Genomic DNA, 26,650 nt, shown 5'->3' on the forward strand with positions numbered 1-26,650 from the left:
CCCTCTCCCCATGCTTCAGGCTCGTTCCTGACAAACCTTGCCCCATCCTCCTGCCGAGCCGCGGCTTTCGCGCAGGGAGCACGGTGGAGGTGAACAACTCGTCACTCCCGAGTGCCAAGGACCTGCTCTAGTAGCAGCTGGCACAGGAGCCTGAAGCTGTGCCTTGCACTCAGATTTTGAGGGTCTGGAGCAAGAAGTTGAGCAAAAGCCATTTCATCTTCATGCTCAACACATCACTGGCACAGCAGCGAGCAGCTGGAGGAAACCACTGCCAGTGAAAGCGAGATGCTGATGCCTGGGCAGGGGGTACCTGGCACAAGGCTTCTGGAGATAAGGAAGACACCGAGATTAGCAGATGTCGTATCGAGCAGCTGTGATGAAAACAGCTCTTTTAGGATTAAATATCTGTTACGGAGTGGAACTGGGGTATGTAGCCACAATATGGTAATTTGGGGCAATAAATTCAGCTACGTGCTAAATAGAGCAATTCAACTCACCTTCACTGTCAAACAGCCCGTTTACTCCAGGGATAATGATCTCTTTCCAGGCTATAAACCAGAGAAGGCAGAAGCCAGCACTGCAAGGAGCTGGTGCGAGTCTTTCCACTGCTAAGGAGAGGCCAGAAAAAAGACCTCGACCCCAGCGCTCAGGAGATGCGACTTTTTCACCGCCACCCACACCTCTGCTCTCCGTTCTCTTCGTTAGAAAATGAGAATATGGCAGCACCTTTGGTAAACACTTATCAGGCACCTGTAAGAGTACAAACCACAGCGTGCCACACTCACGCCGGTCCCCAGCGGATGAGCTTCATCCGTAAATGTGCTGTTCTTTTAAGGAAAAAACAACATGTGGTGGGAGACTTTGGAGGAAAATAGAGATTTCGCCATTTCCCTCTGCCAGATAACTCCGGTTACCTAGGAACAGACACATTTCTCTAATGCGGCCAGTTCTTCTCATCAAGCACAGGATGAGCATTTATTGTCTTGTGATCGGGAGAAAAACACAAACAAAAACCAGAGCTCCACAAGTGACATGAAACATCGCACACATACACACCACGTGATGCCGAACAAAACCAGGAGCCAGGTCCAGGTTAATGGTGTTAAGAAGTCTTAGAAATCTAATATAAACATTTAAAAACATACAGAGGAGTCCAAAAAAATAAGCCATGGTAGTTCAGGCAGCGTGTTGAGTCAACTTTCTGGAATTACGGTTTCTGGCATCAAAGAGGATGGAGGGGGTATGAGAGATGGCAGATCCCATCCAGAGAGGTTCGTTTAAGCTCTGTAGAGATCTCAGGCAGTGTATGCTAATGGGTCGCGATTTTGGTGTCTGGCTCTGACCATTTTGGTGGGCAAGCTCCCAAGTACCCCCTCTCCTTGCACCAAGCATTTTCAATGTGACTGAACCTGGGTGCTTCAAAACAGCCCCCCAGATTATCCAAAGAAAAAAAAAAAAAAAAGAGAGAAGCAGGATGCGGAGTCCCGGCAATGCTTCTCCTCTTGGTTCCTTTGAAATCTCCAACCTGACACACTAAAAAAGGGCAGACACCCATCGCTTTTGAAAAATTTTGGCAAGAGGCTAAGGATGGCGAGGGGCAGGGCCGGAGGGAGTGTGGTACACGAGTGCACCATGTTCTGGCTTCCAGGTATGGCAAACCTCACATTCGGCCCCGCTAACCTCCTCTCACTCTCCCGTAGTGTAATCGTATTTCCAGGGAGTTAATCAACAGGCAGTTCTTTTATCACTCTCTTATGGCAAGCGACAAAGAACACTTAAAATTACACTTGACACAAGACAAAGGCACCTAAAAGCTTGACAACACGATCAGGTCGTGTTCTGTTAAGAAGGCTTCAAGCGTTCGTACTTTCAAGCACACTGCACACTCGCAAGAAAAAAAACCCTCGTGTTCAGAGCGTGTTAAATATCCCAGACCCAGCAAAAGGCTGGTTCTGCAGCAGGGCGTCAGTGTTGCTTGTAAACGGAAATTCAGGGAGGCTCTGCCCACTGATTCACGTTTGCTTTCGCTTTGGCCCTAGTAATAAAGGTGTCATGCAGATTCCAAGCTGTACTTCACTTAGTATTTACAGTATGACACAGGAAAAGTTAATAGAGCAAATGGGAAGTTCTGCAGGGGCGATGTGGAAGGAAGAGTTCTCCTTCGTGAACTAATATTTTATTAGATAAGGCACATGTAGAAACAGTTTTCAAAAGATCACTTGCAAATCGATTCCACCTAGCTAGGACAACTTCCCTGTCCCTTTGCAGTAGCCAGTTTTGTTTTCCAGCTACTCAGTATGAATTTGGAGTGACTCCACTTACACTGTAACATCTCTGGCATCCCATCCGCCAGCCTGCCAAGCCAGGCAAGCTGTGGGTCTGACCCACTGGGTGCCCAACACCTCCCACATCTCCGCCGCGGAGCACTCCATCCTTCACAGGATCACTGGCTGAAACTTTCAGAGCCGAAAACTTTGAACACTTACTCCCTATAAAAATATTGGGAACTGACCTCCCAGTTTTGACAGGTTTGAAAAAATTCACAGCAGGCTGTTGAGGGAGGAGAAAAAACTGCAGCCTTTACTGCTTGGATCACGGTAGGACACAGGGGAATTGGATGGCTCAGGCTACAGGAGTCCTGACGTGCATGCACAGAATGGAGATGAACGATGAGATGGATGCTAGCTCTCAGGGAAAACAATCCCTCCCAACAGCTTTATCCTCTCTTTAGCCGATTCTTGGAGAAAGGCAGAAATCTCTCTCTCCCTGCTCGTACATGGAAGGAACATGCTGCTGGCTACACAGACGCAGACCAGGTCTGCACAGCTAACATCAGATACGAGGACTAACAAGCTTTCCTTACCAGACCCCACTGCCCAATGTTTGGATTTCAACTACCTTGGTAGAAGGCAGAATTAGAACTATTTGTTGTAATAAAATTACTCCCAAACCACACCGGGACCCCAGCACTGAGATCAATAGTTATCTTGCACCCGGCTACTGGCTGGGAGCCCAGAAAAAAGGGTGTCCCAACAGGGCAAGGTCGAGTAGGGCATTTCTTGGGTCAGCACAAAACCTGGATGCAATATAAGTGGAAGTCAGATGGCATAGAGACCTCGTGCTGCCTACCTGTAACAGGGTGAACATCACCCAGGTAGCCAGGTCCAAAGCCCAGTGTCAGCCAGCTTTTCCAGTGGGCTTCGAGTCAGGCTTTTAGCAAGCAGTCATTAACCAAATGAGATGAATCTGCACCTTTGAAGCACACAGATCCAGCAAAAACTTTTGGCAGCAGGGAAAGCAAGACTTCTAGCATGACAATAGTCCTAGCCAGGCAAATGAGGACTCTTGGGGATTTCACATCTGAACAACACTCACCCACAGCAAGCACCGTTATCTAAAGGATTCTTCACCAGAGAGCGCAAGCAAATGAGGTTGTAGATTTTACAAATACCTTCAATATCACTAGTACCAAATAATTTAGGTGTTGCATTTCCCTTAGAGTGAAAAATTCCAGATTATTCATCTGGGAGAGTAAACACCAGTTGCTACTAATGCTCTGATTGCATTTGTTACGGTTACAGACGACTTGGCGGTGTGCTGCGCATGTGATGAAAATTAAGCAGGGAGGCAGGAGAAGGAGCAATCGTGGTAGTGTTCACCGTGGCGGGGAAGTCAGCCTTTTTCACAAATGGTCATGAGAGGATTCCCTCAAGCCAGGGCAGTGAATGTTCGGTTCCTCAGTCTGCAATGAGGCAAATACTGGTAACAACGCAAACAAAAAACTGTTTGAAAAGGCCGTGCAGTGCTCCAGAGGTGGCAAGGGCTGAGAGCGCACGTTTTCTGCGGTGATGAGAAGACAAAAACCAAAAAGGTCCCCAAGATGACTGGGGTGCCTGGGGGGGGAATGCAAATGATCTTTTCAAATAACAATAATAAAAAGACCAAAAAGAAGAGAATCCAGGCAGTTTGCAGCTGTTGCTGCTTAAGGCCATTGGTTTCCTGGGGGATAGTTGGGCACCGTGGGATACTCTGGCAGGCTGTTCCCAGAAAAATTGCTGTATTGAGCCTCCCTGCTGGGAGGGTTCCTCCATGTGCCGCTGTTCCACTCGTCCTGAGCTTTCTGAAAGCTTCCACCAGCCCCTCGGTAGATTTTATGTACCTAATAGATGAAAGAGAGAACAAGAGGAAAGTCAGCAACCCATGCCTCTTCCTCAGAAGAGCTATAGTCACTTTGGTACTGTATCGTGTATTTGTTTCTCTCTCTGTAAAGAGCTAAATTTCCAAGGAACAAAAGCACTAAAAATGTAGTAACACAGTGAACAGAGGTGCAAATAGATAACATCAACCCAAGACTTGAACCCATTTCAGCCACATGTCTGGGATTCAAGCTGGGGATCCCACAGCAAGGCAGCCAACCCAGGCCAGCGGGCTGAAACCTCTGTAAAACTGACACTGCTGCTTCCGCAGGGCTTCTGTCTTCTCTCCTCCTCTGCCATCAGTCTACCGAAGCTTTCCAGACAGTCCTACCTCCAAATCCTTCTTTCTGCAGAGAACCAAGGACCACCTCCCATCCTGCCACCCAGTCCACACTGCAGGCCATCTCAAAATGCTTCACCTTTACCATCAATGACCATCCCAATGAGCAACAAAGCTTGCTTCGAGTGACGTAAAGGAAAATTGCCACATGAAATGGTGACAACATCCAGCCCCAGCTGTCTTGTGTCATCTGGATTTGTCCTCTAGATACTCTGAGAGACACCAACTGCACTATAAAAACTTTCAAAGCAGTGATGGCTTACAGTGGCTGCTAGGCTGCCTGTTCACATTATTGCGATACAAAGTGTGGGTACTCCAAGTCAGAGAGTCATCTGAAGCACCTACCCTTAAAATACAGATGAGCATTGCGACCGCTGACATCGTAAACATAATGGCAGGAAACAGCATGAACACAGCAGCTGCAACATTGGTGCTAAAGAAAGTAATGGCTGCCAACCATCCGCTGGAAGAAACAGAAAGAATGAAACAGTATCATTATAGCTCTCTTTTTAAAGTGTCCTTATTACCAGAAAAACTGTTTACTCATACCCAGAAATTACAAGGCAGCTTTAATGCTGTTGAAAATGAAAAGAACAATGGAGAAAATGGACAGAATTAAATGCAGCTCAGGCAGGTTATTTCCCCAAAATCTCAAATCTCGCTTGCCAGCATCCCTCGCTAATCCAGTCTCAGACCTTTAGGGGACAGCCAGCTGCACAGACTTTGGGAAGAGAAGATTTATTCCTGAGGTGCTTTTGGCTGTGCAGAGGTTGTGTGTCTGGAAACCAAACCTGGGAACAGGGAACATGAGGGTGCTATGATTTACACTGCTTCTCTGTTGATGGCAATAACCAGGTAGGGCAACTGGAGAGCATCAGCAGTTAAGAAAACAAAATGCTACACGGAGTGCTAGGACTTTCTATTATTTGTAGTTTCAGCAGGAATTGCTCTCAAGTCTCTAGAGGCAGAAAGTTAAAATGCCAAACAATTATAACATAACCAGGGACAGACGCTAAAATGCTCCCATTTATTTTAGGACAACTCTCACAATACTTGCTCTATAGGCCAACAGTGAGTCATCATGCACTGCTCACCATGTGCTGCGAATACTTTGAGGGCAATGCTAAGAGAGGATCAGATGAATCCTGAAACTGGCTGGTTAAATGGTATAAAGAAATGGACATTGTAGGAAGGTGCTAAAAAGAACAAGCAGGTGAAGACATCCCACTTCTGCCAATACAGCAATGAAAACAGAGTTGTGTACTCCAAGAGCAGATATAATTACGCTACAGAGGAAAACAGAAAGCTTCTTCCACTCCGCCCTGTACAGAGTCCCTCCAGTTTCTCAAAAGATCACGGAAACAGCCCATAGCCTGAAACTCTCAGGCATGGGAGCCGAGTGCTCAGCTGTAAGACTGTAGGAGCATCCTGCTTACCAAGCTCCCCATCCGGAAAACCCAATCGCCTGCAGGATCGTGAGAATAAACTGTGCGCCAAAAATGAAGAAAAAGGCCATAAAATTAAACGAGCTGTCCGACCTGTGAAGGAAGAGAGGAAGTTAGCGGGAGATTGGCACCTCGCGCTGCTTCACACTGATGTTTGACCCCATCGCGTACAAACCCTCAAATGTGGTATCTCAGAAGAGATCCCTTTACAGCTATGTACTTTGAAGGCTACTCCTCTTTCCCTGGCAGTGAAAGCATGCAGATCCATGAATCATGAGCGCCTAATCTCTTCCACTAAACCTGGCTCCTGCAATTGCTCTACCAAAGTGACTGCATATATGACGACACATGAGGAGAGGCAGTCTCCTGCAGAACAGAGTGCCTGAATCACTTCTCTGACCAAACATCGGAAGAGAGCACAGGCTGACACCTGACAGCCACTGGCAAATAGGCACAAGGGGACCTGAACACTGGCAGGCAGTTTGCCCATACGCTGAAAGTGATCACGGAGCATGACAATTCCAGCTGGGAATGTCTCAGTGGCTGCTCGTCATCACGCTTACACGCCCACAGTTAATAATCCAGCACTGGGACACAGTAGGAGGAAAAACAGCCACAAGAGAAGCGGGTGGTGCCCTGTCCGGGGAAATGCAGAAGCGTGCTTTCGCCTCTTTGTGGGCGCCACATCTCCAGGATGTATAGGTCGAGAGGGTCCTGAATATGTGAGGTCCTTTAATTTATGCAGGTATAATAGACAGCATGAATATGATCCCAAACAAGAAGGATGACCAGATACGTTCACGGTCTCTCTGTTACGGGTGCACTGGGGCACAGCACTGTCTTGCCCGAGCTTTGGCTCTGCCACAGAACTGCAGCAGAACATCTTCATCCCATTAAACAGCTACGTCGATGAGCCAGCCTTTCACTGTAAGCCCAGGCACATCTAAAACTCCCCAAACTATCATTTTTAATGATACAAATTATTCCCATTCTCTCAGGAACTCAAAGGGCCCATGATTTACAGAACAGATTTACAAAAAACACTCCAATTGCTTATGAGGCATCTTGGTGCAAGGGGGAGTTTACAAAAGAGCTCCAGTCATTCCCAGCTCCTGCTCAAACGCTGAAAGTATTTTAATGTTTATTATTTTAATTATTATTTTTTAATGTTTATTGGTATTATAATTCTAGCCCCTAGTGCCTAAAAAGGAGATGAGGGAAGCAGGACCCCAGGCTCTGGAGAGGTCAATGCTGTGGACCCTGCCTAGCCTGAGACAAGTGGAAAAGCCCCCAGCCAGACCCCTGCCGCTCTGAGCCGCGTGTGTTGGCACAGTTATCTTTTATCTTTCAAAAGATGGCCACAGAGATGCTGTGAAAGAAATTTGCCATCCCTGAGTGCCCTCGTGATCCCATCCTTCAAATATCACCTCAGAGTACAGCAATGTGAAGGAAATACTTTAAATACGGACTGTTCACAGTACTGCCTATCATAATCCAATTAACAAGGATTAGGCTCAAAGCTGAGCCTTCAAACAGACTCTTGCAACTACGACCTGAAAGGGCTGGAGGAGTCTTCATTTGAAAGGATCTGTGGGAATTAGTGAGGATACACAGAAAAGGTGATTTCTGATCCAGCTTTCTGGTGCAGATTTGCAACAGCTTTGCCCTAGTGCCAAAGCTCTGCAGCTAATTTAATTTTGGATGCAGATGTATGACGAAAGTTTTACGAAGGCATCTTTGCAGTACATGATGCCAATATTGAAGGGTTGCCTCTTCCCAGAACAAGCATAGCAAGTGGGTCTGACCTCGCTTTCTTGAATCACGACTAGCTGCAATCCCACAAGAAACAGTGCTGCCCCACCGCAGTGTTTTTCAAGCCTCTTCTACAACTGATGTCAAAGTCAATGATCTCTGGGCTTGCCAGTCTGTCCCTAAGGCTTATTCTTTTTTTAACTATAGAAGTCTTTACACAGAGTAACCTCAGGGACCTTTCAGTATTCAGTTGCATAAACACATGCAAACAACATTAAAGAAATAATTAGAAACGGTCCTTGTGAAGCCCAGGAGGTCAACAGGGAGGAGTAATTTTTCCCAGACTTCAGAATGCTCTTTGAACAGAGCTCTAGCCCGGCACTTGGAGGCCCTCGGGCTTCTGAACGAGGGATGGAGACAAAACCCCAGCCCCAGAGGGCAAGAGTTCAGAGCTAGTATTTTCATGTTTTTTAAAACTTTCAGATGAATCCAACCCACTGGCCTTCCATTTCCGTCAGAAATAATCCTCCCCTGTACTCCATGATGTAGTCATTGATGTTTTAAGCACCACCAGTGCATTAACTGCCCAGTGTTGTTAGTATACAAAGTGTAAATTCGGAAGAGCATTTAAACTACTAATTTAGCCTGTGCTAAACAGATAGGACCCCACCTGCCAACTCCCATTTCTATCAGCCACTTTTGCTGTTATCTAAACCAACTCATCACAGAATCTGGGGAATCATCAAAATCCAGAGTATTCTGGTAACAGGGAACCAGAAAGAGCTTCCCCTTCAGAGTCCAAATCCCTGACTGGTGTGCGGGGTCTGCTGGTGCCCCGCAGTGTGACACTGGGCAGGTCCCTCCTCTCCTCCGTGCCTCCTCTCCCTGCCTCAGGATGGAAACTGCTCAGGACCTTCACAGCTCCGACAAGCATTATGCATTAATGTCTGAATAATGCCTCGTGATCCACAGCAAGCATGAGCAAATGCAAATTATTATTAATTAAAGTGAAAATGTAGGAAGGCTTTAAATATTTGTGGAGTTTCAGAAGGACTTGCTCCAGGGAACTGCTTTTATCTAAAAAGCAAAGCAGCCAAGCTCTCAAGTATCTAGAGACAAAAACCAGAAGAGTTATCAAAAACTAATAACTTACTAGTCTTCCATCAAAACAAGCCTTAGTGAAGCTTTACCAAATTAGTTTCTATCTTAATGCTACACTGATATAAGGGTGCTGCTAAGCCTGAGATATTTAAGTAAAATATGAATTTCCTCCTCATAGAAGTAGCAAACTACTCACTGCTGCTCACCTCCAATCCTCAGTCCTTCGCACTCCCCAGTAACAACACATCTCTCTCCCAGAGGAAACAGAAAGAAAACTGCCTTATGGGCTTCTACTTACCGAAAGGCTTTGTACGCAGGTCGGAACCAGCAGACGTAGCTACAGGGACTGAAGAGAATAAGCCAGAGGATGGCCAAACCAAAATTGACCCCATAGCCTCCTCCAATCCACCACGCCAGGCACGCAATTATATTCACTACTAGTGTGATGCAGTAAACTGTAAAGAGGGCAGAGGAAAGAACATGAGGTTGTGCAGTTTCACGTCTTCACGCAGAAAGGAAACACACATCTGGTGTTATAATAGGGAGGATCCACGCTGCAGTGGGAAACTCAAGCCCAGCAATGCAGCCGCTCCAAGCGAGTCGCAGGATCCTGTGTGACCGCAGGAGCCGGCAGCACAGACATATCCAACTCCAGAGGGAGTGCTGCAGCAGAGGGATGAGAAAACTCTTTTGGGACCTGCCAAAGGATGGAGAGCTGGGTAGCAACCGGTGTGACCAACACAAGACTCAGGCCAGTATTATTATGAATTACAAGTGAGGTTCAATTCCTATTTGTAGCAAAACCCCTTTATGAGGGGAGAGGGGTGTAAAGCACTGCCCTGCACCCAGCCTCAATATGACTTTGGTCTCTGTGCTTGCTGAGGCTGCCTCAGGAGCTATTACAGAGCCAGCACAGTGCCTTGCAGGCTCTCTCTCTGCTTCCCTGGGCCTCTGAGGAAGCCTGGAAGTTAGCTTCAAGGCTTGTAAGTGCTGCCTTGAGCGAGGGGATAAGCAAACTCCAATCAGGCTGAGAATCATAGAATCACAGAATCATTAAGGTTGGAAAAGACCTCTAAGATCATCGAGTCCAACCGTCAACCGAACACCACCGTGCCCACTGCACCATGTCCCTAAGTGCCTCATCTACACGTCTTTTAAATACTTCCAGGGATGGTGACTCCACCACTTCCCTGGGCAGCCTGTTCCAATCTTGACCACTCTGTCAGTAAAGAAATTTCTCCTAATGTCCAATCTAAACCTCCCTTGGCGCAACTTGAGGCCATTTCCTCTCGTCCTATCGCTGTTACTTGGGAGAAGAGACCAACCCCCACCTCACTACAACCTCCTTTCAGGCAGTTGTAGAGCGATGAGGTCTCCCCTCAGCCTCCTCTTCTCCAGGCTGAACACCCCCAGTTCCCTCAGCCGCTCCCCATCAGACTTGTGCTCCAGGCCCTTCTCCAGCTTCGTTGCCCTTCTCTGGACACGCTCCAGCCCCTCAATGTCCTTCTTGTAGTGAGGGGCCCAAAACTGAACACAGTATTCGAGGTGCTCGAATGGGATCACAGGGGTGGCTTAAAGGCCTTTTCACATCCCTGTTCCTGCCACTTGGATAAAAAGGAACAGTTGGCAATGGCCCCAAGAGCGCACCAGAGCATGAAGTGACGCTGCTCCCCCCTTTCCCTGAAGCTCAACACCACCGCAAAGGGCGGCTGCACACTTCCTAGCTTTCGTAGGCTGAGTTCAGTCCCCGTGCCAGGGGCTCCCCGCTTTCCTCCACGTGCTCCCCTCAATACTCCAGGGACTCCCTGCAGCTGTCCTTGCATCCCCCCAGGCTCTGCCAGTGTCGAAGAGACTTAGCTCAATTACAAGCTCCTGTTTTGGAAAACAGGTGGTAACTCTTAAAAAACTTTGCAGAAACCTGTATCAATTAGTACAGATAAAGAGAAATGAGAAGGCAGAGGGTCCAAACACAACCCTTCAGAACTGCCTGGTGATGAGCTCACAGTAACACTTTGGACCCTGGCCTCATTTGTTCAGTCAAAATTAAATCCCTGAATTTCTCTTCACCCATGGTAAGTGAACACGCCCTGCCCATTCCCTGCTTCACTACAGGCGGTGGCTCTGCAGCACGCCTGCACATCACTGGCTGGGTCCTCTGATGCCCGACACCAGTCTTGCCTCTCCTTCTGACTCCTCTCTTTCCTCCTCTTGGCACAGAACCACCTGCCGCCACGCAGCCCGGGGGCTGCTGAACAACTACAAAGTTTTGTGGTCATAAAATAATATTGACAACACAGTTGGGAGAATCTAGCGTGGAAAGCATCCGAACCCAGCTGCTACTTCTGACATACAAATTACATGAGAGTTAAAATAAAACATTGTTTTACTACAAAGACAATTTCTTCTGAGTAGCTAACAACAAGGCTTTATATGCAATGGTTTGGATGTATCTTATATTGGGGTGAAGAAAGAATTTTAATTATTTAAATTTAATTTTACAGTAATTAGCTGTACTTCTCCAAATTTTTATTTTCAGAAGTAATTTATTTTCCAAAAGTTACTAATAAAAAAAAAAACACCAAGCCAAGAGCATCTCTAAAGTCTTAAGGAACTTCTGGTTCTCCCTGCGCGTTAGGTAGGAGTTTGTTCTCCAGTAGTGGGAGCTCTGGTACAGGTTTCCCCAAATCACCATCCACCTTAATAAAATGTTCACATCCAATTAAAGTAATAAGCATTCAACCTTCTAGCAATGACTTTTGTGTTTCTATTTTTAACATCGGTCTTTTCTTGTTTACCGCCTTCCCTCCATATGTGTCTCTCTCTTCATCCCATCCCAAAAATTTGGGGAGACCGCAAAAGAAAGTGTGCTGCAGATGGAAATTTAAAACTCCTGGTGAAAATGGCAGGTCTCCTCAGCCATGCCTAGACAGTTGCCCAAATGGCTGGCACCTTTCCAGCCTGCCATTAACTTGAATGAGGGGCGCTTTGTTTCGGAAGAGTCGCAGACAAAGGCAGCTTTACAGCATGCAACATTTAACCAGTTAGTCTGAAGGGACAAGCAGTTTCTTCAGGCAAGAAAATTACAGAGCTCATTTCAGCATCTCCAAATAACGAAAGAACAATGGAGTGATAGATTATGCTATTATTTATGCACACAAATCTCTCTCATACACACATCTATGCATCTGGAATAAAAGCCATGCCACCAAATGCATATCTGGCAGAAAACAAGCTTCCCTTCAGTGAGAAGGGTAAATAGGATGACAAGCATTTGGGGAAAAAAAGATAAGCAAGGCAAAAAGATTTTTAATCTTCCAAAGCATTCCCTGTGGTTTTCGGGGCCCGCCACACCATTTTTCATCCGATTTCATTCCTTGGAGAAGAATGGTCAATTTTCATCACTGGCTGTTGAATGGCTAAGCCAGACAGCACAAGCCCAGAGCCAGGAGGTCTGTTCATACAGAATATCAGCAAATCACCAGCTGTGACCACGAGGATCAGTGCCCTTCTCCAGCAGGACGAGGAACGTTTTGCAGGCTATGGACAGCTAAGGAAGAGACAGCGTACGGCTAGAAGACACTGCTTCAATTGGGAAGGGAAATCCACAGATGGCACAAACAAGGGGGAATTTTAGCCTTCCTATAGTGAGGTGGGGAGAGAGGTAGCAAGCAAACGAGCCACATTTATTTTCTTGCCTAAAATTCTCCTATTCATCTTAGTTTAGGTGAATTGAGAATTATTTTAAGAGGGCTATTTTGGGGAGTAAAACATCACTCGACGTTAATAAAGGTATCAAATGCGGTCTGCTTTTTTTCTCCTCAAATTTACTAACAGACTTTTCTGGCCCTGATACTTTCTCCTTTCTTCAACAGCAGCTCTGCGGCAAAGATTGAAGGCACAGCAGCTTAAAATTTGGGCATAAAGTTATATTACAGTATTCTAAGATGAATCACTATTTCTCGTCAACTAATTGCAGTCAAAACTTTAAAGCATATAAGTCATTGAGATCTATGTTTTTTCACTACACGCATATGTTTTCCCAGCACAGGTTTCTTATTCAACTTACAGATCCATACGTGGTAGATTCTCTTCACCAGAGACTGATAATCGATGGGAATTTCATCAGCAAAATTCTGGTAGAAACATGGTTTCAGAGGGATAAACTTGGGGAGCGGTGGGAAGTTATTCACTTTTTCTACAACGCAGAACACAGATGTTAGCTGAATGCAGAAACATTCTCATACGGCTGAGCAAGTGTCATATCCTCCACACCTTCCCAATACACACCCCCAGGTCGGGGGGACTCACAAGAATCAAAAGAGAAACCATCGCCGCTCTGGCCATTCATGTTACTCACTGCAGCGCGTTCATCCTCACCCATCCTCACACCAAACATCTTCCTCAGCAGTGGACATGATATTTAAACTAGCACATGCAAGGCTTAGAGCGAGGAATAGAAACAAGCCAATACGCAACGCATGGATTTCATACCTTTACGTATCAGTGTAAAGTGTGCGAAAGGCGCTGCAAGACAAAAAACCTTAAAATAAGCTTCAGGATGAAGGGGGAGAGGCCAGCAGCATCTCGGGGAAACAGGCTGGTTTTTAGTTACAACCTTTCAGAAAACCAAAACAAGAGGAAAGCCTGGCGATTGTCCAGATAAGCAGATTTACCTTCAGACACAAGCTCTGAGTAGGTGGGCTTGCTGGCGCGTGGATCAGGCCTTAGGACCTGTAGTAGATAAGTCCCTGTGACAGTAAGGAAGGATGCCTTTGGAAAGCATCTCTCAACCTGGAATTTAGTACTCAGATATCATCCAGTTCAGGAAAGGCAAGTCAGATGTTAGGGATGATTTTGTTGTGACAAGACTCATGAACGTACCCTTTCTTCTTTAAAAGTCAAATTTTTCCTGTAGGGTTAAGCCGCAGCAAAAAAAAAAAAAAGAAAAAAAGCTTTGCATTCAGATACAATAAATCAGCAAATGCTGACAAAAACGATATGGTGAAATAAACCTTAAAATTATGTTTTAAAATCAAGTAATTAAATGCCTAAATCCTTTGCATTTAAGCTGCCGTCAGCTTCTAGACAGATGCGCAAATTTGTGTGAGTATATGTGTGTGCCTGGATGTGCGTTTTCTACATGTTTGGGAATGTTTGCTCTTGCCTTCCAGTGCTGATTAAAGTTTGATTCCAGGGCATTGTGACTAATTGTCTCTAGTCTACTTCAGCCCCAGTAAACAGAATTAAAAACAACCAGAAAAAGAGATGAAGAATGTCCTGGGAAAACCTCCAAATGGCACAGAGGACGAGAGGAAATGTCTGAACAAGAACTGTCAGCACAAGAGTTCCCCTTCTCTTGCCATTATCTCCGTGTGAGAAGACATTTCGCAGGAGCAGCTTCTTAGTTCATTTGAAGGTTGGCAGGGAAGAGTCTAAAGCTGTAAGCCATGCTTTAGGAAAGAAAAGGCTTTACTTCATGCAAAGGAAAGGCATATTTTCATGCAGAAAATATGGTGAGGATAACGCCCACTGTGAGTACATCAGAATTAAATATGGAATAATGTCTGAAGTCACCAGCCCAATTTGACTTTTCAGCAGACTTTTCCTATAAAAACAAACATTAAGTCTTCTGCTCCTCCTCACCCATCTCCTCTAAATGCATTTTACATTAATTCAGATGCCCTCTAAAGCTGGTATTAGTTACTGGTTAACACCTACTGTTGACCCCGTCACATGTAGTGCTGATGTCCCACGGCTGCTTTCAAAGTCCATGGAAATCTGGACTTCTTAGCACTGATTTTTTGTTTGCTATAAACACCTAACGGGCTTTCTCCTGGACAGTCTATCTCAGCAGCCTACAAAAGCACATAACAATGCTGGATCAAAGGAAAGAAAGGGGGCACAGCTTTTAAAGCTAAAGAGACAGCTCTCTAGGGAAGTCAATAAGACCAAAATTAACCAACCACAGTAAAAGCAGATTCTCTAACAATATTTTTTTTTTGAGGGATAAGGAAAATTTTGTTCTGTCCCTCTTCAACAGCTGAAGCTGCAGCTAGTTACTTTGGTTCTGCTCTCTTCCATTTTGTCCCTCCTACAGCACAGCTCTGTCATGGGCAACAGAGCTGCTGCCAGCTCTAATGCAGAAGTCCCCAAATGGTGGGGCCAAACCCAACTGGCCTGCTGGGCACCAGCCACCACAGTTTGTCATTTTTCAAGCTCACAAAATGCTACAAGTACTTCCACAATTGTTTACTAGGTACACAAAGATTGGGATTACACCTCTTCTCTGTTTCTACCCAGCTGCAAGCAGCCAGATGACCACTTTTTCCCACCCAGAGACCCTGTAGTTTTCAAGTGTTCTGGGTTACTTCCAAGAATAGACAAAAGAAATCAAATGAAAATACCCCCTTTCACGTCTGACTGCATAGCTTGGAGTGCTACAGCACCCCCATCCAGGCTAGGATCAACACATTAGATCAGCAAGCACAACCCGTGCTTTCAAAAAACAAACTGTATGACCAATGAACAGCAGCTGCATGCAAGTCCCAGACTTTCTCTTATCTTAAAAAAAATCGGGAGGAATTTTGTTACTAGTTTCACTACAAGTAAAATTAAGATGTATTAATATCAATAGTACAGCTAGGAACGCTGTGGAAAGCTGTTTAGCCTCTGTGAGGAAGGAATTATTCTCATGTACTTTTTTGTGAATGAACTCCATCCTCATAAAACTTCAAACAAGTCAGACCTGAGCCTTTATTGTTAGAACAGTAAGCTCAGCTGACAAACCTGCAGCAGATACAGCGTAAAAGTGAATGTGACCAAGGCAAGAAAAGAGAAGTAGCTGAAGGGCTTTAGGGATCACTAAGATCTCAGGAAGGGACGCATGTCGCATACCTGATGCATTACAGCCATCACAGCATACTGAAAAACATTCTCTGAAACCATTCTTCTCCCTACATTGCCATATTTTGAGGTGCTCTTACCTGCCATTTCGATCAGGAGCGTTCCCTGGTGAAGTTTCAGACAGGTAGCAACAGATCTATTGGAGAAAGAAAATCAGGTCAGCACATGTCACTAACCAGCACCCAAAGAATCTCCTGGAGTCGGGAGTGTCTCCGTACAGTGTTTGACAGACTGCGAGCCCGGGGTTCCCACTACAAACTACTCGTCTCCAACTACCCAAAGTAGGCACGCTGGAACCTTACAGAAAGGATCACAATTTCTCCCTGTATATATGAAGCTCCACCTGGTAGCATCTCATTCGGCACAACCTCACTGTCAAACACTTTTAAGGCTTGTATTATTCAGCAGCAATCAAATGTGCTCTTAGCGATACCTGGCAAAGGCTGAGGATGCACAGAGAGCCAGAACATGTGTACCTTCCAGCTGCAGCCAGACAACAAGCTGAGACAGACAGCTCTGGTTGGGACCCAGCAAAGTGCATACATCGGAAGAGAAATTTGTACAAGCTCACCAGACTTAATGCCTCATTTAGGTGTTGAGATGATTTGTTGGCTCCTGGCTCTCTGTGGACCTTCCCAACTGCTGAAACAAACAGATAATCACTGTTAGCTGGGAAGTAAATTGCTGTTAAAAAAAAAATCAGCTGGTACACAAAACCCAACATCCCTCAATATTTTAATAATTCTGCACAACCCTTCGTAAAATGCAGATTCATTCTTCCTGATACCACCATTGATCATGACCGTAATTCTGGGAGAATCAAAACCTGCAAAGTTTACTCAGCGTCAGCCGTGTTGCTGATTTTGACAGAACAGATCACACAGATGAAAGCCACACAGAGGTCTGTGCTGAGCTTTGATTCTACCCCTTCTTCGTTACGGATAAAAACACCGTGTACCCCTACCTGCAAATCCCAGAATGGAAACACAGAATACCACAAAACAACCCTCTAAACCAGCACTGCAGGGTCTGACAAGAGTTATCAAGAATGAAGGAAGTCTAGACTAAAAACTGCCCCTACAAAAACACAACAAACACCACATGCTGTTGCCGGCACCAACAGCAACCACAGCACCAAGGTCAGAATAGCTGGGTTGTATCCAAAGCCCTTGGGATTTACAGCAGTTCGTTTCCCTTTTCTGCACCTCTGTGCCGTCCTCCTGCGTGCCCCGTGTATGGTCTGGAGGTTTACACTGGCGCAATTATTCTGTTGGGGTCGCATTTACTTTCCTTTTTAATTAAGCTACTGTAGCACAGTCCTTGATGGAGACAATGGCACTCTGATAAGAAGTGGGACCTGTACAGGCAGCTTGTTCTTCCTGTACGTAGAGGTGCAATTATATACAAGCTTACCTATGTCTACATTCAGAAGAACACATTATTTTGCTTGTACCAGTCTAAAGAAAGCCACAGAGTGTGGACAGGAAAGCTATGTCAGTCGTGAGCTGCTCAGGGCTGGGACTCCCTGGTTAAAGGCTCACACAAGGGGCCCCGTCACAGCTGAAGCCTCCGGGCTTTCCCACAATACAGACATTACCCAGTGTCTGACAGGCGTTTTATAACTTATGATTTAGAAATGGAAGCATTTTGCTTTGCCTTTTTTAAATGTGTGAATAGAAAATAAAGTATGAAGACAGTTAAGAATACAATTAAAACTTCACCCCACCCATTTGCAGTTGCTCCCAGCTGAGATCCGTAAATTTTGGGAGAAGAACAAATGACACATGAACACCAGTTACACTAATGCACTAAGAGAAGAGAATCTTTCACCAAGAGATGAGCAAACGAGTAAGGTCCTTCTTCAGAAGAGGATTATTTAGGTCATGTACTTCAGTGCCAGTGTCTTACAGCTGCAGAGTGGTGGGAGGCGTCAGTCTGTCTGCTGGAAAAGGGACCAGAAGGAAAGACCGAGGGACACATTCCTGGCTTGATGAGGGCATCGTGGCCAAACAGTAGCTCTCCTGTGCCCTCCCTTCTCAAGGAGACAACTGTGGTGCTGTTGAGTGGCTTTAACTCAAATAACTAAATAAATAAACAGAGAAAGCAGCATTCCAGTGATCCACTCCCTTCTCATCTTACCCAGTTGTTCTCATTTACCTGCTCATTTCCCAATAAATCTCAGCCACAGTTTAATGCTTTGAAGACAGAGTACATTATCACGTAAAGAAGCTACAACAGAAACTACTGAATATTCCTCTCTTCAGCAACTTTTGCTTTTATAAGTAATCTCACAGAAGTTCCTGGGACAACAACTGTAATTTCCCTACAGAAAGATGTGTTTTGGAACCGCAAAGCAGCATTAAGGATACTTCTTTCTGCAAGGACAAGCACATATGACAAAGTTTTACACTGAATAATGAGTTCCTGAAATGTGTTGACCTTCCACTGGTTCAGCTGCACCGAGACTCCAGCCTGGCTCCTGGTGAAAGGAAAGGGAGCTTTCCCCCATGGACACCTACGGCAGTAAGCTCAAACCTTTCACGGGCATGAACTCTGACTCCAGGATCCAACCCAATAGTATTTTTGTTCAGTGCTCCGAGATAAACTTCCAGAGGAGTCGCTGTTTTCATACATCCCCCAGGTCACCACTTAATTTGGGCAGGATTTCTGCAAACTCTTAATTGCAAGGTCTCGGGATAACAGGCCTCAGGTGTACAGTGAGGGAAAAACCTTGTGTCTAATAAGTGATGACGTTGCTCAGCTCGGATGGCCAGCGGCTAAAACTCCTTTAGGGGGAAAATTTCACTGTGCAGCCTAAACATCCTCAAGTCTAGCTCCAGTTGCGAGATCCTGGCATAAGGAAATAGATTCGCAGCAAATACAGATAAACAGGAACATCAACAGGTATCATCCAACCACGCATGAATTCGTGCAAGATGACAAATATAAATAAGCTCTCTATTCACCAGAACATTTTCAGTTTAATTGGGAATAGACAAAACCCAACATCCTGCACTCCACTGCAGAGACGTCTTCATATATAATCCACAATTTCTGGAGGGAGGGAAAAAACACACACGCTAAGGAAACCATGGTGTGAAGCGAACTTCCTTTTTCCACTGTGCTCATCCGCGGTCAATGAATAATTTCAAAGTTTACAGTCCAACGCACATGACTCACAAGAGCCCACTGGAGACAGTCGGAGCTTTTCTTCACTAGGGTTTCAAAGACAAAAATGCCCTGTGTCATTTTAAGAGACAGCATTTTCCTTTTAAACCAAGATATGTATGCAAGCAGCACTGTTTTTCTAGGCGGACAACAACATGATTACTTTGAATGTGACTTCAGTGTGAAAGTCACTGAAGATTAGGGAAAATTTTGTGAAGGAATACCTGCGGCAATCTGCTTGAGGCACATTGTATGACTGAATGTATGTTACTATTTAGTCCCCTTGTTTATTCTGCCTATATTACAGTAAATAGTTTTAAAAGTTTCAGTTATTCCTCACTACTACTTTCTCAAAAAAGAGAGAAGGGCGGCAGAGGAAATAAATAAAGGACAGGCCAAAAGAGGAGTGCTGACAGGGAGGTGGGAGAGCTGAACTCATTCCTGCTTTGCCATAAACCCACCCGGTGACCTGGGGCAAGTCCCCTAAGACCAGATTCACAGGACGCCAGCTCCTCTCGTGCCATCTGCAGATGTCTCAGGCAAACCCAGAAGAGCCCGACATCCTAAGCTTTCCATCCAGCAAAATTCATCAGCTTCTGAAGTCTTGCTTTAGGATATTTTCTGTACTGCTTTTATATTTTCATTCCGATATGATGACTGTAGTGAGGCTAAGAGCTTCTACGCAGATCTGTACTCAAGGGTTTAATCTAGAGTACTTTGCCGAAAGCAAATCGAGGGGCAGGATCCATACATAACAGCAATGTCAGAAGAACTTGCCAACACTCCCTCGTAAGACAACGATTTAATGATTAGAGCACAAGCTGAATGAGAAGACCCGGGCACAACACACATCTCCTGGAAGTGGTTCAAGCTTACCCCTCTGGTGAGGGCTGTCACCAGAGACCAGGCTTTCGGAAGTCACTTAACGCTGCAAGCCAGCAGATCCCAGACGTTTTGGAAGAGCAAATGGTCTAAAAACAAGGGCACCCCACAGGGATCTGGGAGACGTGGATTTGAAACCACCGAGCTCGGCAGGGAATCAACGCAGTCTCCAGTGTTCCTGAGATAAGCGAATGCCTTGCTCGTATGCCTCTCCAGTTGCATTTCATAAGAAAGTGGTGACTCTGCACTGGTTTTAAGAGAAAAGGCTGGTTTTGAGTCTCATTCAGATGCCCAACGCTTATCAGGAACTTCCCAGAGAGCCCAAGGCCGGAGAGGTCACTCTGCAAGGCACCAAAACGCTTGGCTCACCTCTATGAACCTAGACTTTGTATAGCTGATACAGTTTGCATTTGATAGTGTTTCCTCCCCCCGCCACACGCTGCCAACCCTCGCAGAGTGGGACACCGCCACTTCAGCAACGCCAGCGCAATGCTTCCAGTGCCATGCTTCAAATTAGGTGAGGCGACAAAACCAGCCAAAAATGTAATTCCAAAAGCTGCCCAGCACGACCAGTGAGAATGGGGAAACTGTTTATGGCAGCACTGCCGCTGAGAAAATGCACAGGGAACAATAAAGTTAGCAAGGGTTAGCCTCCTGCCATGTCAGTCCGACAGACAGCTCCAAGTTACCGGAGCCTCTTGGGGACGCCTGGCTGTACAGGGCATTTTGCTGCCCTCGTCCCCCTCGTTTCCCATCCTGGAGCTGGTGAGAAAGGACAATTGGAAGCAATTCCCCTCAGGTCTCTCCCAGCCTGTTTACACAGCCATATCTACTGCCGCAGCAGATGGGCAGAAGCCTTAATTTAGGTACTACGGAACCCGCAGCAGACAAATATTGACTTCGGTACGACCGCTTCGAGAAGTAAAGCTTAGCCACTCAGGGGCAGAACCGCAGAAGGCTCAAGAGGAAGACAGAAATCAGCCTATTCCACCGCTTGTCACCTACTTGGACTGGCCTCATGTGGAAGACCTGGGCTGCAGACAGTAGCAACAACACTAGTTGGCCCAGAATAACACTAAAAAGCAGATAAATTAATTACCTGCTTAATTTCTAAGCTACTGCTTTCTTTATCACAGGGTCAGATAAGAGTTTCTTGAGCTAGTTAATGCTCACAAAAAACCTAAGCCAGAGAGGGGGAAATAAAATTACAATATCCATGTAATCTGTCTCTATCAAGGGTAGTATTTGAAAGAGCTGTTACCCAAACCATGCACATCAAAAAGCTTCACCCTTGCTCCTCACAGTCCCTGGAGGATTGCTTACATGAGCTTCCCCAGCAGGAGGGGGCTCGCCCTGCCCTGAACACACCAGCCTCATCCCCGTGGCCTGCCCTGCGCTCCTCTGGAGCCCCCGAGCGCGGCCCTGGCAGACGTGTCCTGGCCGGCTGACCGCGCACGGCCAAGGCAGAAAGGAGCCGTGAGAGGCAAATTCCCGAGCATCCCTCGGGGAGGGGATGCAGGGCGCAGCCGGGGTGCTCGCAGTCCCCGAGGGACGGGAGCAGCCCCGATACACCTGCCGTCGTGCTCCACGGTGGGCACGGGACCCCCTCGCCGCCCTCCGCCGGGGCTGTCTCCAGCACCGCCCGCACACGCTGCCCCCGATAGCTGCTCCCACCGGCGCTGACCCCAATCCCGCCCCCCCCGCCAGGGCTGTCCCCGATTCCTCCTCACACATGCGCCACCCCCCCGCCCTGTCCCCAATACCTCCCCAAGCACAGGCTCCGCCGGCACCCCCTCCCCTGCCGCCCCCCCCGCTGCGCCCATTACCCCATCGCTGTTGTCCCCACGGCTGTCCCCGTCACCCCCTCTCCGTGCCCCGTCCCCGGGCAGGCCCCATTGCACCCCCCGGGCTGAGGTAGCCCTGTCACCATCCCTCCGCCCGACCCGCCGGGCCCGGGCCCGCTGCACCGCGAGTCCCCGAGGCCGCCCGCGCTCCCTCCCGACCCCCAGCTCCCCGCCATTGCCCCCCCGAGGCTGGCCCCCAGCCCCGTTCCGCTGCACCCTGGCCCGGCCCGGCCGGCCGCTCACCGTGCCCACCTCAAGGCGCAGCGGACGGAGCCCCGCTCCCCCGAGCCCGCCGCGGGGCGCGCTGGGAAAGAGAGTCCGTCCAATGGCGGCCGCCGCGGTGCTCCCGGCGTGGTGGACTACACTTCCCAGCGTGCCCTGCGGCACGCCCCCACTGCTCGTCACGTGAGGGGCCAGCCGGCTACGGGGCGTGGGCTGAGGCGCGGATCGGCGCTACGGGGGCCGAGAGGGACAGAATTGACAGGGGGCGGGAGGGGCGTGGGACGGGGCCTGTGGCGCCAGGCGGGGGCCCTGGTCCCCGTCCCCGCCGGGGCGGCCTTGCCGGCCCGAGGGGGTGGGTTTGTCGCAGCCCCTTCACCAGACGGGTGCGTGGACCGGGGCGGGGGTGCGTGGATGGCCCCTGAGGGGTGGAGGAGCCTCAGCCATGGCTCCAGGGCCGAGGAGAGGCCACCACGGGCGGGGAGCGGCGGCCGGGAAGGGCTCAGCCCTGCAGGGCCCCGGGCCCCCCTCGCCCTGACCCCTTCATAACTGCTCTAAACCCCAGCGCCGAGGCCCTGCCCGCCCGCGCAGGCCGTGCGCCTCAACGTTGGTACCATTTTCTTTTCGGATAAACATGGCAGGTCTGGGTTGATGCCGTGCCCCTCCTGGCAGCACCCTGCAGAGGAGACGCCAGCGACGGAGCCGCTTCGGAGGCACCCGTGGGCTCCGTCTCCAAACAGCATTAGGGCGTCCAGCTGTCAGCTCAGCCCCTCCGCGCAGTGCAAAGTTTTAGTGGCTGGATTAGTTACAACGGTCGATGGGTGATAGCTGGATTCGGGACCCAGGCCTGTGTGGTCGTTGAGAAGATTGCTGTTTGTAACATCTGCAATTAAATGCTGATTTTGCCTCTGGATAAGTCAGGTACAGCAGCAGCAGCAACAACGGAGCTGGTGCCCGGTGCTTGTGTGACTTACCCCCTTCTGCAGCTCAGCAAAGCGGAGTGGTGAGGGTTGAACAGACCAATCCCTCTGAAATCTTCGTGCTGACAGCGGTCTGCTGGGAAGCCCCTACTCAGCCACGCTGACGGCTGGATTCATACACTCTCTGGATTTATACACTTTGGTTCTATAGCTCCTTAACTCCTTATTTACACTGCATGAGACTCCTTAACATAGGTACCAGTCCATCTCCAAGGTACCAGCTCTATGTAAATGCTGTTAAGTTGACCGTATATAAACCCTACTCTACTTTAAAAACATTTACAAGCCCTGGGGCTATGGTTTCTGTAAACGCAGCACTCCCAGCTCCAGGCTGTGTGATTCAGACTCATCCCTCTGACATTTAGCTGAGCAAATGCTGAGGCCTTCACACCCCTAGCCTGCAAAGTTTCCCTAAAATACAGGTCTTGGGGCTCATTGCTTGCGTTCGGCTGCTCAGCTTTGCTGGGGATTGCTCCCCAAAGCGGGCACAGGCAGTGCCACTGGCTGGCTGGGCAAATATTTTTTGGGAGGGGAGGATCAGGCCTCCTGCCTCCATCGATCTAGAAGCATCCCAGACATGCAGGGAATATTTTAGCTATAAACCAGTAGAGGTCACTCCGCCCCAGTAAATCCAGTGCTACTGGAGACGTTGGGCCACCAGTAAGAGAGAGGGAGTGCTTACTGGGGAAAGGCGGGATGGGCAGCGGGGTGGCAGAGCCCAGGGGCGGGGACACCGGGCATGTGGGTCACCCTCGTCCCGGCAGCTCCTGTCCTCGCTGTGCCCCGCGTGGGACAGACGCGCTAGGGCAGTCCCGTCCTGCCGCCTCTCGCTGAAGGTGTTTGGGCTTCCAGGGGCTCCTCGAACCCCTCCTCCGCTGGCTCCCACGGGCTGCAGAGGTTAACACTCCCCTCAGCAATTCCCAGCACCTCCCCTGTAACTGAGAGGCCATTTTTTGTAAACATGTTTTGTATAAAGAATAGCTCTTTGCAAGGAATTTTTTAACGGATTTCCCATGCTTTAATTTACTCTTTTTTTTCCCCAAAAAAAGAAGAAACATGATTTTTGTGGAAAAGGACATTTTTAAAAATGAAAACCAAATAAAAGTGCCAGTGTGCGGCAATTTGGCGGGGCCGTGGGCTGCTACACTCGCATCGCTGCCGCAGCTCCGGCTGGTCCCTGCGTGCTCCCGTGCTGGACACAGCGGTTCCCCGCAGTCCCGGCCGCCCCAGCTCCGCTCCCTCCATCTCCAGACGGATGATAACCCTTCCCCATGTCTCCACGAGCCGAGCCATGTTTCTGGCTGTTCCTGGCTCTCGGTAGCAGCCAGGTTTTATCCTGCATTATATAAACTCTGCGGGTGGGAACCGTAAAGGAGGACGCGTGCTGCCTCCTGGGAATGGCAGAGCGGCAGCGGCTGGGCAGCCGGTGAGGCGAGACCCTGGGATTTACTGACCCTGTGGGTACAAGGATCCCTTTTCATTATTTTGCTCTGCTCCACAGCTCCCAGACCGTTCAACTGCTGCTGCCAGGGGACACAACTGCTCTGGATTTGCACAGGGAGCGGGGAACGTGCACCCAGGTATGATTTTCAGGGGAAGCGGAAGGGGGAAATGAGGATGAGATTTGCATGCTTGATACCCGGTGATACCTTTGAACCATCTGCATCCTGACGGAGAGGAGTCCTTGCATCCGAGTCCTTGTATCCAGGGCATGTATCTTCCTTCCTTCCCTTCTAGGACTGGGTACTGTTTGAAAACAAATCCACGTAACCCCCTGCCCTGAAATGTGTCCCTAGTACTGCCGGGTGCGGTCACTGTCCTCAGCTTCGTGGTGTTTGAACAGAGGTTTCCCAGATGAAGCCCCTTCCCAGATTTCGGGATCCCTCCCAGCGTGTGCCTAGCTTTAAGTGACTCAATAATGTCTTACAACATCTACAATCTAGCCTTGTGGCCAAATCCTGCACTGGATTAGGGCTTCTGGTACAGCTTGGTCCTGAGCCCGCTGAAGAAATGGAAGGCTCTTCCGTGACTTTGAGGGCTTTGCTTCCAGTCTCACCCTTTGCTAAAATTTGGAATCACAATCACTATTTCCAACATTATTGGGTTTTTTACCTTATAAAACAGGCTTTATTTTTCTCCCTGTAAATTTTGTGCAATATAAATCTATATACCTATAGAATACACCTCAATAAAAAGTTTTTCGTCCATACATTATATTACTTTTTATTTAATGTCATGAAAAATTCAGACAATGCTTTTGTCCTTAAATAAACATTTCTCCCTCCCCTGCCCTCCCTTCCTAGCTGACTGGTCCGAAAGAGGAAATTTTATTTAGTTATTTTCTTTTCTTTAAAAAAATAGAAATTACAATCTTACAAGACAGAACATTCAATGAGAACAGAAGCATGTTCCTAAATCTAAAAAGTAAAACATTTCCATAAAACCTGTCGGTATCTACAGGTAGGTGTGTGTGGAGGATGGTAAATGGAAAAAAATGTTTTCCATTTCTTCCTTTCATTCATATAGATAAAAAATAACATAAAACCGACTGAAACTTTATATATTTTTCTCTTTTGCACCAACATTCACAAGAATATATATTATATATATTTTATCCATTTTTATACACAGTGTGAGGGTTCTGGAGGTGGAAATGCACACTCAGAAACTGCCAGAGCAAACAAACAAACACAAAATTAATCTTCATCTGGAAAAGAGCAATCCCTCGCGGCTGAGGTCGCCCCGCTCAAGGGAACTGCTGCCAAAGTCTGTTTGAAAATAAAGCCGCAAAACGTCTCGTGGCCGTTGGGATGGAGACATCTTCGAGATGCCGAGGACCGAGCATCGAAGCGAGTTGAGGGTCTCAGGGCTCGCGTGCATCATCTCCGCTGGCCACACACAGCTCTGGCATGGGAGAGAGCGGAAATCTCCCTTTTTCAGGCATTTCTACCCAGGCTTTTTTGTTTGCCCTTTCCCTACAAGCTCGATGCCTGGCTCTGCTGAGCCGCTGTCTCTTGGTGGCACAGAGGGAGCGCGAGGGACCTTGGCACTGCCACTGCTGCCCCGTGTATTTGGGTGAGCCAAAAGCAGAGGCTGCAGCCAGCAGAGGTGCCGCGGGGGGTTCGGCGCGCCCTTGCCATCCTTTTCGATGCGCGTCGCCCGTCCCAGGCAAGAAATCATTTAATCAACATTTAGTCATTTATCCCCTCCCAAAAAATCATTTAACCGACAAGTCGGTTCCTTTAAAGAGAATTTAAAAGTGCAGGTTCCCGCAGTTTGGCAGGTTGAGTTACATGTGTTTAATACTTCCAGTCTTCCCTAGATTCCCACGGGGGCTTTTATTGCTCAGAATCCAAAATCTCTCCCATGAGATGGATGCTGTGTCATAAGCCAGAAAAACGCAACCAGTGGCAAGGGCTCAGTCTTTTCCCAATTTAAGGTGCTTTCTTGGTTTCTTTGCCGGATGAAATGAAAACAGTGACGTTGACCATTGGTGCACATTGGCTGACAAATAACGAGGATGTAAATAAGGGTGTGTGCTTTTTTTTTCCCCCAAACATTTCAAAACACCTGTGGCTGTTTCCACCGAGAAAGGGAATGCTGCTGTCCTGCAGAAACGGAGGGCGAGAACCCCCTCCGCAAAGCACATTCATTTTCTCGAGTGCTTTTCCCCGCAGAGAGGAGCCGGGAAGCAAACGGTGCTGTCGGAAATGATGCTTCAAAAAAAGGCACAACCCTCTAGACGAAAAAGGCAGTACTGACTTCTCACTTCTGTCAAAGCTTTAGGATCCGAGAGGGCAGGAAACAAGCACGGCGCATC

The 26,650-nt window shown here is 47.8% G+C and overlaps 1 protein-coding gene across 6 annotated transcripts; it reads right to left on the minus strand.

Annotated features, from left to right (window-relative positions):
- Positions 1–942: 942 nt before the first annotated feature.
- On the minus strand, positions 943–21,990 carry SCAMP4 (secretory carrier membrane protein 4). 6 transcript variants are annotated; one of them, XM_075175462.1, is made up of 8 exons: positions 21,884–21,990; positions 16,309–16,376; positions 15,818–15,873; positions 12,901–13,029; positions 9,133–9,289; positions 5,973–6,074; positions 4,882–4,999; positions 943–4,159 (listed from the first exon to the last, which is right to left on the minus strand). In XM_075175462.1, exons 3-8 carry the CDS (start codon positions 15,822–15,824, stop codon positions 3,983–3,985), a joined length of 690 nt encoding a protein of 229 aa, XP_075031563.1. In that variant the 5' UTR covers positions 15,825–15,873; positions 16,309–16,376; positions 21,884–21,990; the 3' UTR covers positions 943–3,982. The 6 variants fall into 6 exon arrangements, with proteins under 6 accessions (XP_075031563.1, XP_075031562.1, XP_075031564.1 ...); XM_075175461.1 differs by having other exon boundaries at positions 16,309–16,379; XM_075175463.1 differs by having other exon boundaries at positions 16,309–16,379; positions 21,875–21,974.
- Between the last annotated feature and the right edge of the window lie 4,660 nt (positions 21,991–26,650).

Source organism: Calonectris borealis, chromosome 28 (genome assembly GCF_964195595.1).
Source record: "Calonectris borealis chromosome 28, bCalBor7.hap1.2, whole genome shotgun sequence".
Classification (NCBI taxonomy): domain Eukaryota; kingdom Metazoa; phylum Chordata; class Aves; order Procellariiformes; family Procellariidae; genus Calonectris; species Calonectris borealis.